Here is a 15,372-nt window from a genome sequence, read left to right as displayed (position 1 = left end):
ATCAGAGCTAATGTCTTTAAGCACTTACAACATTTTTTTTTCTTTTTAGGTTATGGAGCCTCTTTCTCAGTTTTGCTTCCTAAAATGCAAATTATACAGTTTCTGGGTTCTTGCATTCCAGTTTGTATTACTGCAGTGCACTCTTTCCTTTTCCCCCCTATTTTAATTGGAGTACAAATTGCTGTCAGCACACTGAGTTCATGTGCCAGCCACATTCAGAACAGGGTGTTCTGTGCTCTTCAAAACAAAATTGCTGTAGGGCAGTAAGAGAACAATAAGTCAAAGCTCCAGTTTTAAGTGATGTTTTGCAGCAGACCAGGGCTCACTTGATGTGGTTACTCTTGGGATTGCACAGCTAAACTCTGATAATTTGATTTGGTTTGACTTTGTGGGGTTTTGTAAGACCTCCCCATTTAGGTAACATAGACTTCAAGTCAAGAGAAAATGTCTCTTTCTAAGTTGTATATTTCTTTCTCAACAACAACAAAAAAGTCCTAAGTAGAAGCATCCTGTATGTACTTTTATTCTCTTTGGGCACGTCGTAGATCATCTACTTCCTGTAAATCATGCTGGTTGGAATTAGCAACAGACCTCCTGAGCCCCAGAGGCCAAGCTCCCAGTGAGTCATGGTGGTTATTATTAAATATTTATTAAGTGAGTATTTGCACTATGCAATGCAAGGTCAAAAGCAATCACGGGTCTTCCATAGCCCCAAGTTGCTACAGTTCTTCTTGGTAGCAGTTGTTTAAACTGTGTACATATATATATTTTATTTATTTACTTATTTAAATTTTCTATAAGAGGTAGGCATTTCTATGGCTCCAAGGAAAGATGTGACTTCTAGTCAGCAGTCTTGTAGAACTGGTCACACCAGTCCAGATTTAGAAACAAATGAACAGCAGATAGCCTTCACTATTTGTAGATGTAAAGGGTCAGTGGGCAAGGAGGCTGGGTGGTGGGCACAGGTGGAGCTGCACACATCTCCAGACACAAAGACCCAAGTTGTGGCTCCCACCTGCAGAGGGGAAACTTTATAAGTAAAGCAGTGCTACAGGTGTCTCTCCTCTCTCCCACTCTACCCACCCCCTCCCCTCTCAATTTCTATCTCTCTATCAAAAAGAAAAAGAAAGGGGGGGAAAATGGCTTCCTGGAGCAGTAGATTTATTATTCAGGCACCAAGCCCCAGGGATAACTGTGGTGGCAAAAAAAAAAAAAATGGGTAAAAGACCCTGAGGCTATGATACTTTTTCCAGATAATGTCAATATTAAAACAGTGTTTTTTATATATACACACAAGTTGAGGGTTATGTGGATGAACACACATACCACTGTATCAGCTTTAAATTTTATGGTACTGTAAAGTAGTGTTTATTGAGGTCCATTTTTGAAGTATTGGATTTACTAAGGAAAAGACTAGTCCATATAGAACTTCTTATGAAAGCTATTGGAAAGTTCTGCCTTTCTATTAGGTGGCCATAAATGTCATTGATTGTCTCCCGTAGACACCAGATGCAATGAATGTTTTGTTTTGCTTTCTTAAATTTTATTTATTGACTTACTTACTTACTTATTAGATAGAGACAGAGAGAAACTGAGAGGATAGGGAAGATAGAGAGGGAGAGAAACAGAGAGAGACACCTGCAGCCCTGCTTCACCACTTGTGAAACTTTCCCCCTGCAAGTGGGGTGTTTTACTTTTTTAATTACGCCTTTGTTATAGTTTGGCTTGGAATCGTTTTGGATGGGGCTGAATTTATCTTTCTCAGCATGTTTATTAGTAGCCAGCTTTTCACCTAATATGATGGGTTGTCACAAATATAAGATTGAAAATTTTAATTATATAATTTTTATATCAAAGTATATGCATCAAGCTGAAAATCAGCCTGGGAAGCTGGCAAACAGGAATACTACTTCACAGTGTCTCTGGATTTCCTGTTTTGAAAACACATTCAAACTTGATCAACCAAAAACTACAGTGAATGTACTGATAATTTCCTCCTCCACTAAATGTACTTTCCTTTAGGGAGGAAGATGATACTTCTAACAATAAACTTCAGACAGAAAGATCTGTCAGCTCAATTGTGAGCAACTAGCATAGTAAATCTCAATGTTTGAGATGTTTCACAATATAGAAGCAGCAATTTGCTTTGCTCAGAAGTGTTTTGTTTTGTTTTTCTGATCCGTAGTCAGACACGTTATCCATTGCACCACTGGCCCTTTCTTGTTTGTTTTTCATGGAAAGTTTTATCATTGGGAGTCGGGCGGTAGCACAGTGGGTTAAGCACACGTGGTGCGAAGCACAGGGACCAGCATAAGGATCCTGGTTCGAGCCCCCGGCTCCCCACCTGCAGGGGGGTCACTTCACAGGTGTTGAAGCAGGTCTGCAGGTGTCTATCTTTCTCTGCGCCTCTCTGTCTTCCCCTCCTCTTTTCATTTCTCTCTGTCCTATCTAACAACGACAACATCAACAACAACAACAACTACTACTACAACAACAATAAAAAAACAAGGGCTACAAAAAAGGAAAATAAATAAAATTTAAAAAAAAGAAAGAAAAGTTTTATCACATTGACTAAATTCAAGTTCTTGGTCAACTTGAAAATTTGTATGACCAAGAACTTCAGAACTTTCGACTCCTTTAGAAATGGTGGCTTTTATTTTAGTAAAAAATGGCTTAAGCCTTAAATTCCTAGAAGAACCTCTCTAATATTTATTTGAAAGTAACACTGAATTATTTTGAAAATACTTTTCTATCCATAAAAGCTTTTAATGTACTATACTGTTAAGTTTTACAAATTAATTTTACAATATGGGACATATAGCAGAATTTCTGTATGCCAGCATCTCCCTGAGAACTGGTCTAGCTCTTGCCATTGTTTGGAGTGTCTCCCTTACAAGTCAGACCCTTAGACTCTGTCCTGTGTCTGCAGTGGAAACCAATCAAATGGTTTTAATCCCAGTGAAAAAGAAAAGAGTAGTGAGAGCTGGGTGGTAGCGCAATTGGTTAAGCGCACATGACGCAAGGCACAAGGACCAGAGTAAGGATCCCCGTTAGAGCCCCCCGGCTCCCCACCTGAAGGGGAGTCGTGTCACAGGCAGTGAAGCAGGTCTGCAGGTGTCTGTCTTTCTCTCCCCCTCTCTGTCTTCCCCTCCTCCTCTCTCCATTTCTCTCTGTTCTATCCAACAATGATGATATCAATAGCAACAATAAAAACTACAAAAATAAAACAACAAGGGCAACAAAAGGGAAAATAAATATTTTTTTTAAAAAGAAATAAAATAGTAGTGAGCTTTAGTGCGTGGAGTATCCATGTAGCATTTTGATCCTCTACTGCTGTTTACTCTTCAGCATTTCTCTTGTTTATCAGAGCTAGGCCAAAGGTAGCTCAGTCAAATGATTAACTATAGGAATTAGTTTCAAAACTGGTTGTTGGACTATATTAAGAGTTATGTTACTGGGTCCATAAAATTGTAGAATTTTAGCTCTTCAGAAGATCTTTGAGATCATGTGATCATGTTGTCAAAAAAAAACATAAGTTGGATTGGAATTTGTATGTATCTGTGAATTAATTATGTATCATGAAAAAGTGTAACAGGATGAATGGGTTTTAGTCTTCTTAAGAAAGATATTCTCTGGGGGCTGAGTGGTGGCAGAGTACATATGTTATAATACACAAGGGCCTGGGTTCAAGTCCTGGGCCCCCACCTACAGAGGGGAAGCTTTATGAGTGGTGAAGCAGTGATGCAGGTGTCTATTTATCTCCTTTTCCCCTGTCAACTTCTCTGTCTCTATCCAATAAATAAAACCCACATTTTAAAAAATAAAATATTCATGTAATGTTAAGCAACTGAGTGTCCCCACTGTGGTGCTTCTCACACAACTGGGTCAAGAACTTAATAAAAGGCACTCTCCAAAAAAAAAATGCGCTCTTTCCCCACTCCCCCAAGTATCAGACATAGAGAGAGAGAGAGAGAGAAGGAGGGGGAGACACTCCACAGCACTGTTCACCACTCATGGAGCAACCTGTGCACAGTGCTCCCATGTGCTGCTGGGCACTCTAAACCAAGTCCTCACACATGGTGGAATGTGCTATCTCCTAATGCTGAAGAACACATTGTTTTGTATTGCTTGTTAACTCTTGTACTGCCATACAAACTATCTGTTCTTATTACGTCAAAATCCTAAGTGGAAAGAAATGAATATCTTTAGTATTAAAAACAAAGTTCCTGGGATATGCAAATAGTTCATTTGGGAACATGCCTGCGTTGCATGCCCATGGCTTTGGGCCTCCACATGGGAGTACTATTGCACACGGGGAGCTCTTTGTTATGCTGCAGTGTCTCTCCGTCTCTTTGTGAAAAAGTCTACTCATAGTGACAACAATAACAAAAAAGAAAGTTTCAGAGAACTTTTTTCCTAGGAGGGGATAAAAGGCTGATTTAACCAAAAACAAACAAACAACAATAAAGATATATATATATATATATATATATATATCCCTTATCTAACATGGAATTGCCATGGAAATGGGCTGAGTGGGGTGAGGAATTAGATTCATAAAAACTGACTTCCTCAAGCAAAATAGCTCACCTCAGATGGTACCTGCTTTGCCATGTGCCAAGTTTGACAAACCCAATGCCCACAGCGGAAGCTTTGGTGCAGCAATGTCTTCTTTCTCCCTCTCAGTCTCTCTGTCATTCCCTCTTTCTCTCCCCCCCCCCCCTCGGAAAAAGTCAGCAAAGAGTGTTGAAACCTTGGCGATAACCAAAAGATTTTTTTTAACCTCATTTGTCAGTTCGAAGGAGTTAACTAAAGTGATTTGATTTGTGAAGTTACAGTGTATTCTTGAATCATTTACACCTTAAATGTATTACTCCACTAGAAGATAGCGCCTGGTTAATTAGCTAGCTAATTAGTTAATAAGTTTTAGTAATTGTTGACTTTGGATTTTTGTTTTCATTCAAATGTTTATAAATAAGATTAAGATTCTTAAAGAAAATGTATCTGTATCAAATTAACCTTTGTATTTCATTGGGGACATAGCCATTCAGTTATTTTGCCAGTTGAGCAAAGATTCGGTTATAAATCACATATATGAAGCCCAGGATTCAATCCAGGCACCAAAAGCAAACCAGAAAGAAATAGGATTACTCGTAAATATTCAGACTGGGGAGACTAAAACTTCAGTAAGGCAAGTTATGTCTATCTCTAGGTGAAAGGAGAATGAGAAAAATACGGCAGCCTAGGAGGTGGCCCAATGTAAGAGTACAGGGCTTGCCAGCATAAGGTCCTGAGTTTGATCTCTAGCAACGTATGTCTCAGTTATGCTGTCATTGGGGTCTCGGTCAGACTCTTGCTCTCGCTTTCTCTCTCTCTCTCTCTCTCTGTGTGTGTGTGTGTGTGTGTGTGTGTGTGTGTGTGTGTGTCTAGCATTGTTGACTGTCCTGTCTCCTCTCCCTCAGTCCACCTGGAAGGCTGCTGTGGCGGAAGGATGTTTGATTGCAGAGACGTGGTGTTTATCGTTGGTGAAGGAGAAGACCACGACATTCCAATTGGAATTGACAAAGCCTTGGAGAAAATGCAGCGGGAAGAGCAGTGTATTTTATATGTTGGGCCACGGTAAGCAGAATACACAGTGAAGTTATCAAAAGGACAAGGATACTTGCTTTTCAACAAATGTTTTGATATATTTAGTGAAGTTAATGCTAACAGAGGAAACAATTAAATCACACTGCAGGCAATCGTGGAGTGAATTTATAGGCCTTACAATATCAGAAAGGTTTATGAGCCTGTTTAGTTAATGTTTGTTAAGGATAGTACTCACAGGCAAGTTTCTCTTTTATATTTATTGGTCTTGCTCGCCACCTAACAAAGACAGGATGCTATTGGTGCTACTCACATGATTCTCTTGCCCCCTCTCCCCTTTTCTCTAAATTAGACAGGAGATGTAAAACGTGGAGACTGGGAGCAGAGGCATTTGGATGACTTATTACCTGCTTGAATTTATGCCACCTGTTCTCATACAGACTCCCTGAAAAAGTGTTCTTTCTGGATCTAAAGCATCAGAGATGACTCATTTTTGCCTAAATTTTTTGTATCAAGCATATCCATTAGCACTTCCAAGCTTAGAATTATCAGACACTAACCATCTCTTGTTTAAAAAAAAAATGCTTGATATTATTTTTAGATCTAAAATTATACCATGAGTCCAGCTCTTCTATCTTGAGAGATGACCCTTGAGAGTAACCAGAGTACTTTGATTCTGTTCATTTAAAAGTGTATCTGCTTATCTCATGTCCCCCCACCCCCCACTCCCTGTCTCTGTCTCCTGAGATATCAGTCAGTAGGACTGAGTTATTGAGAATCTTGATAACTTGCACTTAACAACAGGTAGTGTGCCTTTGTATAGTCATTTGCCTTTGTGTAGCCTCAGGAGTGATCCATTGACATATTCCCCTTTGCCCTAATGCTGAACTGTTAATGACATTTTCCAAGTGATGTTTCAGCCATGCCACTACCCACTTGTAAATTCTTCCTAAGTGCTTTTTACCTTAGACTCTTTAGAACCTTCACTGAGGTACCTTTTAATAGATTTGTCTCTGTCATATTCTTTTTTTTTCCCCTAATATATTTTCACTTCTGTTTTATTTACATCTGCTGACATTTGTACTTCATCCTTAGGTGAACTGATTTCTTTCTAATTTATACAGAGCTTTTGGGGGAAAGGGGGCTGGAAAGATAGTTCACCTGCTAGGGTGCCTGAACTGCCATGCACATTACCCAGGTTCAAGCTCCAACACATGGAGGTGCTTTGGCAACAAAGGACCCTTTGGTGCTGTGGTGACTCTTCCTGTCTCTACCTGATTGATCAAATGGCCCAGACTGGTGCAATCTCATGTACCTCAGGGTGGGGCGTTTGTTTGTTTGTTTTCATAGTGTTCCAGGCTGTGTTCTCCATATTCAAATAATGTCTAGTTATTTTTAATCCAGCATCCCAAAATTATAGTAGTTCCAAATTCAAGTAAAGAGAATGACATTTGTGTACATTTTTTAAATTTAATCTCCTTGAGGATTGCTTCTGCATACATTGTGAGTATATAATAAAAAAATCACTTCACTACATTTTAACTTAACCGACATAATTGTGGTAGCAAGTGTCTCAAATTTAATAGCAAAGAGAGATTTTTATATTTATTAATTCAAATATTTTCTTGCAATTTTATTTATGCTGCTGGCTCTTGTACCTGCGTGATACCCTGCTACTGACTGACATTTTTTCCCACTCTCAATTTCATATGGAAAGAGACAAAGAGCAAAAGAGAAATACCATAGTATCACTCTGCCATTCATGGAACTTCCCATTGATACCATACATGGTGCCTGAGGCTCAAACTCAGGTCCACACACATAGTAACATGTGCACTTTACCAGGAGAACTATCTGATACCTTTTCTTCAGATCTTTTTCATCATGAAAGTAGCTAGCAGGGGCTGGGTGGTGGTGCACCTGGTTGAGCGCACACATTACAACACTCAAGGACCTCAGTTTGAGCCCCCAGTCCCCACCTGCAGGGGGAAAGCTTTGCGAGCGGTGAAGCAAGGCTACAGGTGTCTCTCTTGTCTCTCTTGCTCTCTATCACCTCCTTCCCTCTCGATTTCTGGCTATCTCTATCCAGTAAATAAATAAAGATAATAAAAACATTTTTTTAAAAAAAGTAGTTAGCAAACAAGCTTTCAAAAATTGCTAGGTATGAATTTTTTCAGATGTTTTATGGAAATTATGTAGCATGTAATTAAAAAGGAATATGGTAGTATGTAGAGGAGTTATATAAAAGCATACTCTGCAATATGAGAACATCTGCACATGCACTGCATAATGCTATTCATGTACAGAAAAAGTTTCCAGGGCCAGAGATAGCTCATTCGGTAAAGAATATGCTTTGGTGTGAATCCCAGCATCACATGGGAGGCACTGTGGCATTAGGGAAAGCTCCAGTGCTGTGGTATCTCTTCCTCTGTTTCTCTTTGTCTCTGTATCTGGACGTAAAAGCAGCCTGAGAGCAGTGTCATCACTCATGTGTGAGTCCCTGAGTCTACAAAATAAAAATAAATTACTATATACCAGACATGTATGTGCTTGCAGTAAAAGTACTTACTGAGATTCCCAAGTGTTATAGAGCATTGCACATAGGCATTGCTATAATTGACTGCTGCAGATATATGTTCTGTATTATTCTTAGCATCATCTGTATTTCATTCTCTGGAAGATTTCCAGGACATATTTTCTTTTTGTTCTCATAAACTCCTTGGCAGGGTCTTTTTGTAACAAGAATTCCATAAAACAATTTGCAAAGAATCCATTTTTTTCTCTACTCATCAGGAAGTTTTCTTTTATATTATTTAAATACTTTGAAATTTTTCATCTTTGGCTAAAAAAAAATGGTTAGTTTTATTTATTTTTTCTTTTCTCTTTTCTTAAATTTCAGTTCTATACCAAGCAAAAATAGGTTACCAAGAGCCATAGTGTCTAATTGTAAGGTAGTGTAGATCAAAAAGTAAACAATTTCTGGGGGACACACAGGATCTGAATTTAAATCCTCGCTTTGCCACCGCCTCTTTGTATGCCTCTCAGAAGGTACTTCTCCAAGCCTCAGTTTCTTCATCTGCAAAATGGGAGCAGTTGGCAGTGACTTCTATGTACCTAGAGTTGTTAATGATCATTATATGTGTCTCTTGTCTTTGCAATTAACTGTCCAAAAACATAGATGCTAGGTTCCTTCTGTTAGAATAGCCCAACTGGTCTTTTTAGGTCCTGAAATGCCATTTGTGTTTAATCTTTCAGTAAAGTGACTTTGGAAGTTTTGAGTGCTTCCTTAGGAAGGCAGGCCAAGCACAAGTTAGACAACTTTCTGCTACTAGGGAAATCTGGTTAGATGTTCCCATGAGAGTTTGGTGTGAGTTTATACCTCCCAGGATGATGTGATTCACATGTCATCTTCATAGGAACTCATTATTTTAACCCAGGAGAGACTGTAGAAACTCTTCCTTAGCCTTTCTTGATCCCATCAATAATAACCAGAACAATTGGGTATGTCCCTCAACCCAAAACCTGCATGCCTCACCCCCTCCACTTCTGACTCTGGGCTGGATGATTCTTGATTGTGGAGACAGTCCTATGCATTGTGCAGGGTGTTCAGCCATGTTTCTGGCCTCTACCCACAAGATGCCAGTCACCCTGCTTGTTCCTATATACCCAAATCATTAGATGTTTCTAAATGCCAGGGGCGAGGACAGACATTTACCCCTGTTAACAGTCATTGGTCTAAGGCAGGTGCCTGATCTCTTGCTTTTATACCTTAGCACAAACTTCAAATACAATATGCAGTTTAGTAAATAGATGCATAGTATTAAGGCTCACCTACCTAGTTCTCAACAGTCAAGAAATGTTCTTTCCAATTAGCAGAAACAAAATAGGAAGTATATGGGCCTAAGAGCTCAAAGTAGAAAACTGGTCACTACTTCCTAAAATAGGCCACTGGTAATTATGTCCTCTTTTATTTCTTTGCTGACGATACCCTTTGCCCTGCTATTAAAACTTCGACGGAAGTCGGGCGGTGGCGCAAAGCACAAGGACCAGCGTAAGGATCCTGGTTTAAGCTTCCGGCTCCCCACCTGCAGGGGGTCACTTCACAGGCGGTGAAGCAGGTCTGCAGGTGTCTCTTTTTCTCCCCCTCTCTATCTTCCCCTCTTCTCTCCATTTCTCTCTGTCCTATCCAACAACAACAACAACTACTACAACAGTAAAACAATAAGGGCAACAAAAAGGGAAAATGAATAAATATTGAAAATAAATAAAACTATAATAAAATAAAACTATCACACCCCATTCCTACCAGTTCTCATTGTATCTCTGTGCCTTTCTCTGGCTCCAGCTTCCATTTTCTTGTGTAATTGTGGAGGTGAGTAAGCACTTTCTTCTTGGAAAATCCAGGCAAGGGGTAAAGAAAATGATGCAACCAGTAAGCTATAAGTACCCACTCTAGTTCATTTACCCTAGAGAAATAGGCAGTACTAACACTGACCCAGTTTTTACTTATTTCAGTTCATCGTCTGAAACTTTAGGTTCACTAGATTTTTTTTTTTTTTTGCAGTGCCATTATATATATTAAGAGATAGTTTGGCTTGAAACAGATGGGACCAGAATATAATCCAGTGAACATACTTTCCTGATATGTTGGGCATTGTTCTAAATACTGGAACACTGTTGACCCAGCAGACCGTTCTTCCTAGTAGATGTGTGCTCCAGGAATGCCTTGAATTTGTTATAAAGATCTTAAATAGTCTGAAAAAAATTCTTGTCTCCAGTTATTTTAAATTCAGTAAGGTTGGTTAAAAGATAGTTTTATACTGCAGTAGCCACAAAGCTATGAGAGAACTCTTTATGGCTGTTCTCTTTACTTATGTATTTATCATTTGTGTTTTCTAGTCTACTTTTTAAAAATCATGAAGAAGCACTGTGAGAATATATTTCCTCCCTGGTATGTGAGCTATATCCCCCTGCCCTCTATCTGACTGGAAGTGGTTTGTTGGAAGGTGACAGCAGTTTAAAGCTGAACGCTTATTAAAACATAACTCAGTGCTTTCTTCTGTCCTCCTGCTGATAAAACTGGTGGGGGGGGATGGAATTCAAACAACCAGATAATGGCTATTTTATAAAAAGAACTAGATAGAAAATCAAGCAGGGAAAAAGACAGCAGTGTTTAAAATCACATTAAGTGAGCTGTCCAAAGAAATACAGGTGTGTGTTACATATGAATATGAAAGGGGAAAGAAAACTAAATTTAACCTAATTTCATTTAAATAAAAAAAGCTACAGCAATACTAGATCCATTGCCTTTTGATGAACATCTGGTCTGTCTGTCCTCAGGTCTCTAATGTGTGTAGTTTGCATACGGTAGTTCTGTGCTAATGTGTGGTGCTTCAGAATATCAAAGGGACTACCTGGAAATACACCAATTCTTTAAAAGTTTTATTTTTTTACTCTCCATTTCAGATATGGTTTTGGAGAGGCAGGGAAGCCTAAATTTGGCATTGAACCTAATGCTGAGCTTATATATGAAGTTACACTTAAGAGCTTCGAAAAGGTGAGAACATACCACTTCTCTGAAATCATGGTAGATTTCTTCCTGTTCACTTCCTCTCAATAAGTATCTTATGTTGGTTACTAGGTGGTATAGAGATTTTTTTTTTTTTTTTTGCTTGTGCTTTTCATGACCTACGTTGTGTCCTGTCTCTGCCACTGCTTCTAGAGTATGGGGCAGCAGATAACTGCACTGCCGATAGACAGCTAAGGGGCTTTGTGTTCATTTTGTTCCTATGTGTCAGCCATTTTTTTTTTTAACTTTTGGATAGAATCCAAGACTTGTTCCCTTATTTGTTCCTAGTCTTGTTCTTTTTGTACATTTTTCCTGGGTTGAAGACAAAAAAGTTCACATTCTGCCAAATAGCTCCTTGGGGGAGTGGGGAGCAGTTTTTCAGTGCTGAACGGATTGTACCTTCTCAAAGTTGTGAGGAGGCCTTCACTGTGCCTCTGTGTTGTTATCCAAAGCATAAGACTTCATGAGCCACCAGACTCTGTGACAAAGCAGACAGACCTCTAACTCTAGGCCTTTTCATACCTGTCCAAGCAGAAGAGAGAGTCTGTCTACTGCCTTATATTCCAAAAGCAGCATGACTCCTTGAGCATAGTTTCATCTTAGGCCACCTATGAAGGTTCTCAGCAGCAGCTCCACTGGACAAACACAAACTCTATGCCTGAGTGAGGTATGCTGTGGTATGCAGCCAAATCCCTTTTGTATGGCAAAGCCTTCCCTCTAGTGCCTCAAGCACTGCATTTCACATGCCCTTTTCATTCCTGCAGGGCAATCTTTGTGCCCTGTGCTTTAGTTGAACTAGAAATATGTCCACTTATATTTTACTAGAAAGGAACTCATTGTCCTATAGGCATATAACTTTGGACTAGGCAAGTGCAAGACTGCTTTGGGATTCTCTTCCAACTTACATTTCTTGTTCCCCTAAACAACAAGAGCAGTTGTCATGAATATCAGTTGTTGTTAGGTAACCTCCTAAAGGCTTGTTAGTTCAATACTGATCCTCCAGTACTGTCTTTATAGTACATGGTGCTTTTTAATGATAAGGAGATAAAATCTTTAGTATGTGGTTATTTAGGCCTTTGGCTGTCTGATTTCCATTCCCCATTCATGGTCCAGCAGACATTATTTAGAACAGTCTCACTGTAGTACTCCATAAAGATTGATGAACCCAATATTAAAAACTTAAAGAACTCTTGTGATTTGATTTGTGATTTTAGTAGAACCAAATTGTTAGAAAGCACTGTGGGATTGCCAGAAAAACTCATAATTACCTCAATGTGAGGTGTTTTTTTTTTTCTTTTAAGAAGGGAGTTATAACACCAGAAATATACCACTAATGATTTTTTTATCAAAATGATTTTAAGCTTCATAATTCCTGTGCAGTAAATAATGCTGACCACAGCCATTATCACTTTACCTAAAGAACCCCAAATTGTTTTTGTTGTTGTCACTGGGCTTTATTGATTCAAGTCAGCTTTTTCAAATAGAGTCAGAGGGAGTGAGGGAAAGACACCATAGCACCAAAGTTTCCCCAAGTGCCATGGGGGCCAGATTCAAACCTAGGTCATGATTACAACTAAGCAGGCACACTATCCAGATGAGGTATCTTGCTGGTCTAGGAACCCCAATTATTCTGTTGACTCTTTGTGATCCTTCTAGATCCAACTCTTTATATGGAAAGTACAGCTATCTCAGGATTTGTATCTGGATTGTGGAAAGTAGTGATGCACATAATACAAGTTAGAAGATGATCATGAAGTTTATTTATGACTGGCATGATTATTTGTATCTGTTTTACTCTCTTAATTATGTTTTATTTTAAGTTCTTCTAGGATATATCTAGAAATTGTATTGTGGGTTCTTTGGTCTATATGTTCATTTTGTTTTGCTTCTTACTTAAACTTTATCTTATTTGATAGGACAGAAAGAAGTTGAAAAGAAAGAGGTATACGAAAGGGAGAGAGAGACACCTGCAGCATTGCTTCACCACTCATGAAGCTTTTCCCCTGCGTGTGGGGACCAGGGACTTGAACACAGGTCTTTGAGCATGATAACATGTGCACTCAACCAGATGTGCCACCACCCATGCCACTGGTCATTTTAGAATGGGTAGATAATTATGTGACCAGGAATTTTTAAAATTCCATATGAATATGCAGCTGTGATTTATCTATAGTTCCCATTTCACAGTTGAAAGTCTGAGATTTGAGAGTATAGCTTGATGATCTAGTAGTAATTTTGTTTGTTTGTTTATGTAGTAATTTAGTTTGCAGGAGGGAATTAAACAGTCTACTGATAGCTTTCTTTGTGTGGCCTCACCTCATCACTGTGTGTGTGTATGTAGATATATATAATAATAAGTACATATAATGTAGTCCTTAACAGTGTTCATCTTTTTATTTTCCTTACCATGTTTTTATTGACTTCTCCCTCTTGGGGTAACGTGAGTCAAGTTGTAGCTTTGTGGTCATGGGAAGCCTCGTAGTGAATGGGCTGTGGCACATGATTTTTAAATACCAGTGTATTTTGAGATGTGAGTAGCTTCTGAAAGTAGCTAGTAGTCTTGTGGGCATCAGGTGATGCTTGGGGAGGAAAATCTGATACTTCTGTTCATCTAACTATTGTCACAAATTTGTCCACAGGCCAAAGAATCCTGGGAGATGGATACCAAAGAAAAATTGGAGCAGGCTGCCATTGTCAAAGAAAAAGGAACTGTGTACTTTAAGGTGTGTGAAAGTTTTCTGTCTCAAAGACTTTACTCATGTTAATGAACTGTGCTGATATTACCTACCCTGAGTTCTATCAACACCCTTCTTAAATTAAGTAATGAGAAAGAATGAATAATTATGACCAAATGGATATAAATACCTCTTTTCATAAAGGCCAACCTGGTCTCACTTTCCTACCAATCACTGTATGGCTCAAAGGCTAAAACATCTTTCTTACTACATGGTTGGCACTCAACAGTATTTGTGAAATTAAATGAATGAATAGATCAATTGTCAGCAAGTAATAAAGTTCATAGGGGTTAAGTTTCACGTCATTTTCCTCTCCATTGTCTTGGGGAAGTCATTAAGGCACATGATCTAGAGAAAGAGAGCATGTATGGATTGCAAAAGAAACAGACAGGAGAGGGCAGAGGGTAGATAGCATAATGATTATGCAAACAGACTCTCATGCCTGAGGCTCCAAAGTCCCAGGTTCAATTCCCTGTACTACTGTAAACCAGAGCTGAACAGTGCTTTGGTAAAAAAGAAGATACAGACAGGAGAATGTTCATTTTTTCTAATAGCCACGCTGGTCCCTGCTACTCTTACACTTAGGATGCTTCTTTGGAAATTTCTAAATACTATTTACTCATCATTCATTGTTACTTGAAAACCCTTTTTAAAAAATCCTTATCAGTGGTTTTACACAGTTTTAAAATATAAAGTGGGGGGCATTTTTTGAAACATTTGAAACATTGTGGTGGAGCCCAGGCTCACACCCGGATTGTATGCATGACAGAGCAGGCACACTAACTACCTGGGTGAGCTGTTTTTCAGCACACAGTGGATCATAATTTAAAGCTTTTTACTGTGGCTTATGGTTAAACAAATTTAGGATCCATTAATATATAAATCACCAGGAACATTAGGATGTATGGATGAGCTCAGAGTTGGGAATTGGAAAAACTGAACTTCATGACTCCAAATCATTTAAAGTCACAAGTTTTCTTTCCTGCTCTAAAATTCTGTGAGTTTTCTCAACGCTCAAGAGTAAGTTTGATTTTTTTTTTTAACATTTGTACTTGAGATAATATACTTGTGAGCTATCAAGTAAGATTCCAGTGGGTTTTTTGTAAATATTTCCTATAAAATCCCTTAAGACCATGGGTCTTGAACAGTGTTTCTTTTATTCCTGTAGTTCATAGAAAAATGTATATTTTTTCCACTTCCCCAAAGCTTCTAAATAGAATACTAAGTTTGGGAGAGGTTGAAGCTTTTGGCATTTGACCAGAATTATATCCACTTATTAGACTAAATAGCAACTCAGCTCTTCAGAAGTTCTAATTGGTTGCTGATGACTCATAACTTCAGGGAACAAAATAAAAGAGTACAAAGCCACTTGTCATATAACTATGTCCTGAATCCATAGAGAAATGACCAGAATCATTGATCAGTAACAGAAATCAGTGTTTAAATATTTACATGTAGTTATTTAATTTTGTTGCTTATTAG

The 15,372-nt window shown here is 38.6% G+C and overlaps 1 protein-coding gene across 3 annotated transcripts in view; it reads left to right on the top strand.

Moving 5' to 3' along the window:
- FKBP5 (FKBP prolyl isomerase 5) overlaps positions 1-15,372 on the top strand; it is a 117,162-nt gene that overhangs the window by 91,241 nt on the left and 10,549 nt on the right. For 2 of the 3 annotated variants that reach the window (XM_060189689.1, XM_007534254.3), the window contains exons 6-8: positions 5,463-5,619; positions 11,053-11,143; positions 13,795-13,878. In XM_060189689.1, the coding sequence (XP_060045672.1) occupies positions 5,463-5,619; positions 11,053-11,143; positions 13,795-13,878 (332 nt within the window). The remainder of the gene's footprint in view (positions 1-5,462; positions 5,620-11,052; positions 11,144-13,794; positions 13,879-15,372) is intronic. The other variant, XM_060189690.1, reaches the window with a different exon arrangement.

This window comes from Erinaceus europaeus, chromosome 4 (assembly GCF_950295315.1).
Source record: "Erinaceus europaeus chromosome 4, mEriEur2.1, whole genome shotgun sequence".
In the NCBI taxonomy this organism is placed as follows: Eukaryota; Metazoa; Chordata; class Mammalia; order Eulipotyphla; family Erinaceidae; genus Erinaceus; species Erinaceus europaeus.
The sequence above is the reverse complement of the archived record's forward strand: the minus strand, read 5'-3'. Positions and strand labels throughout refer to the sequence as shown.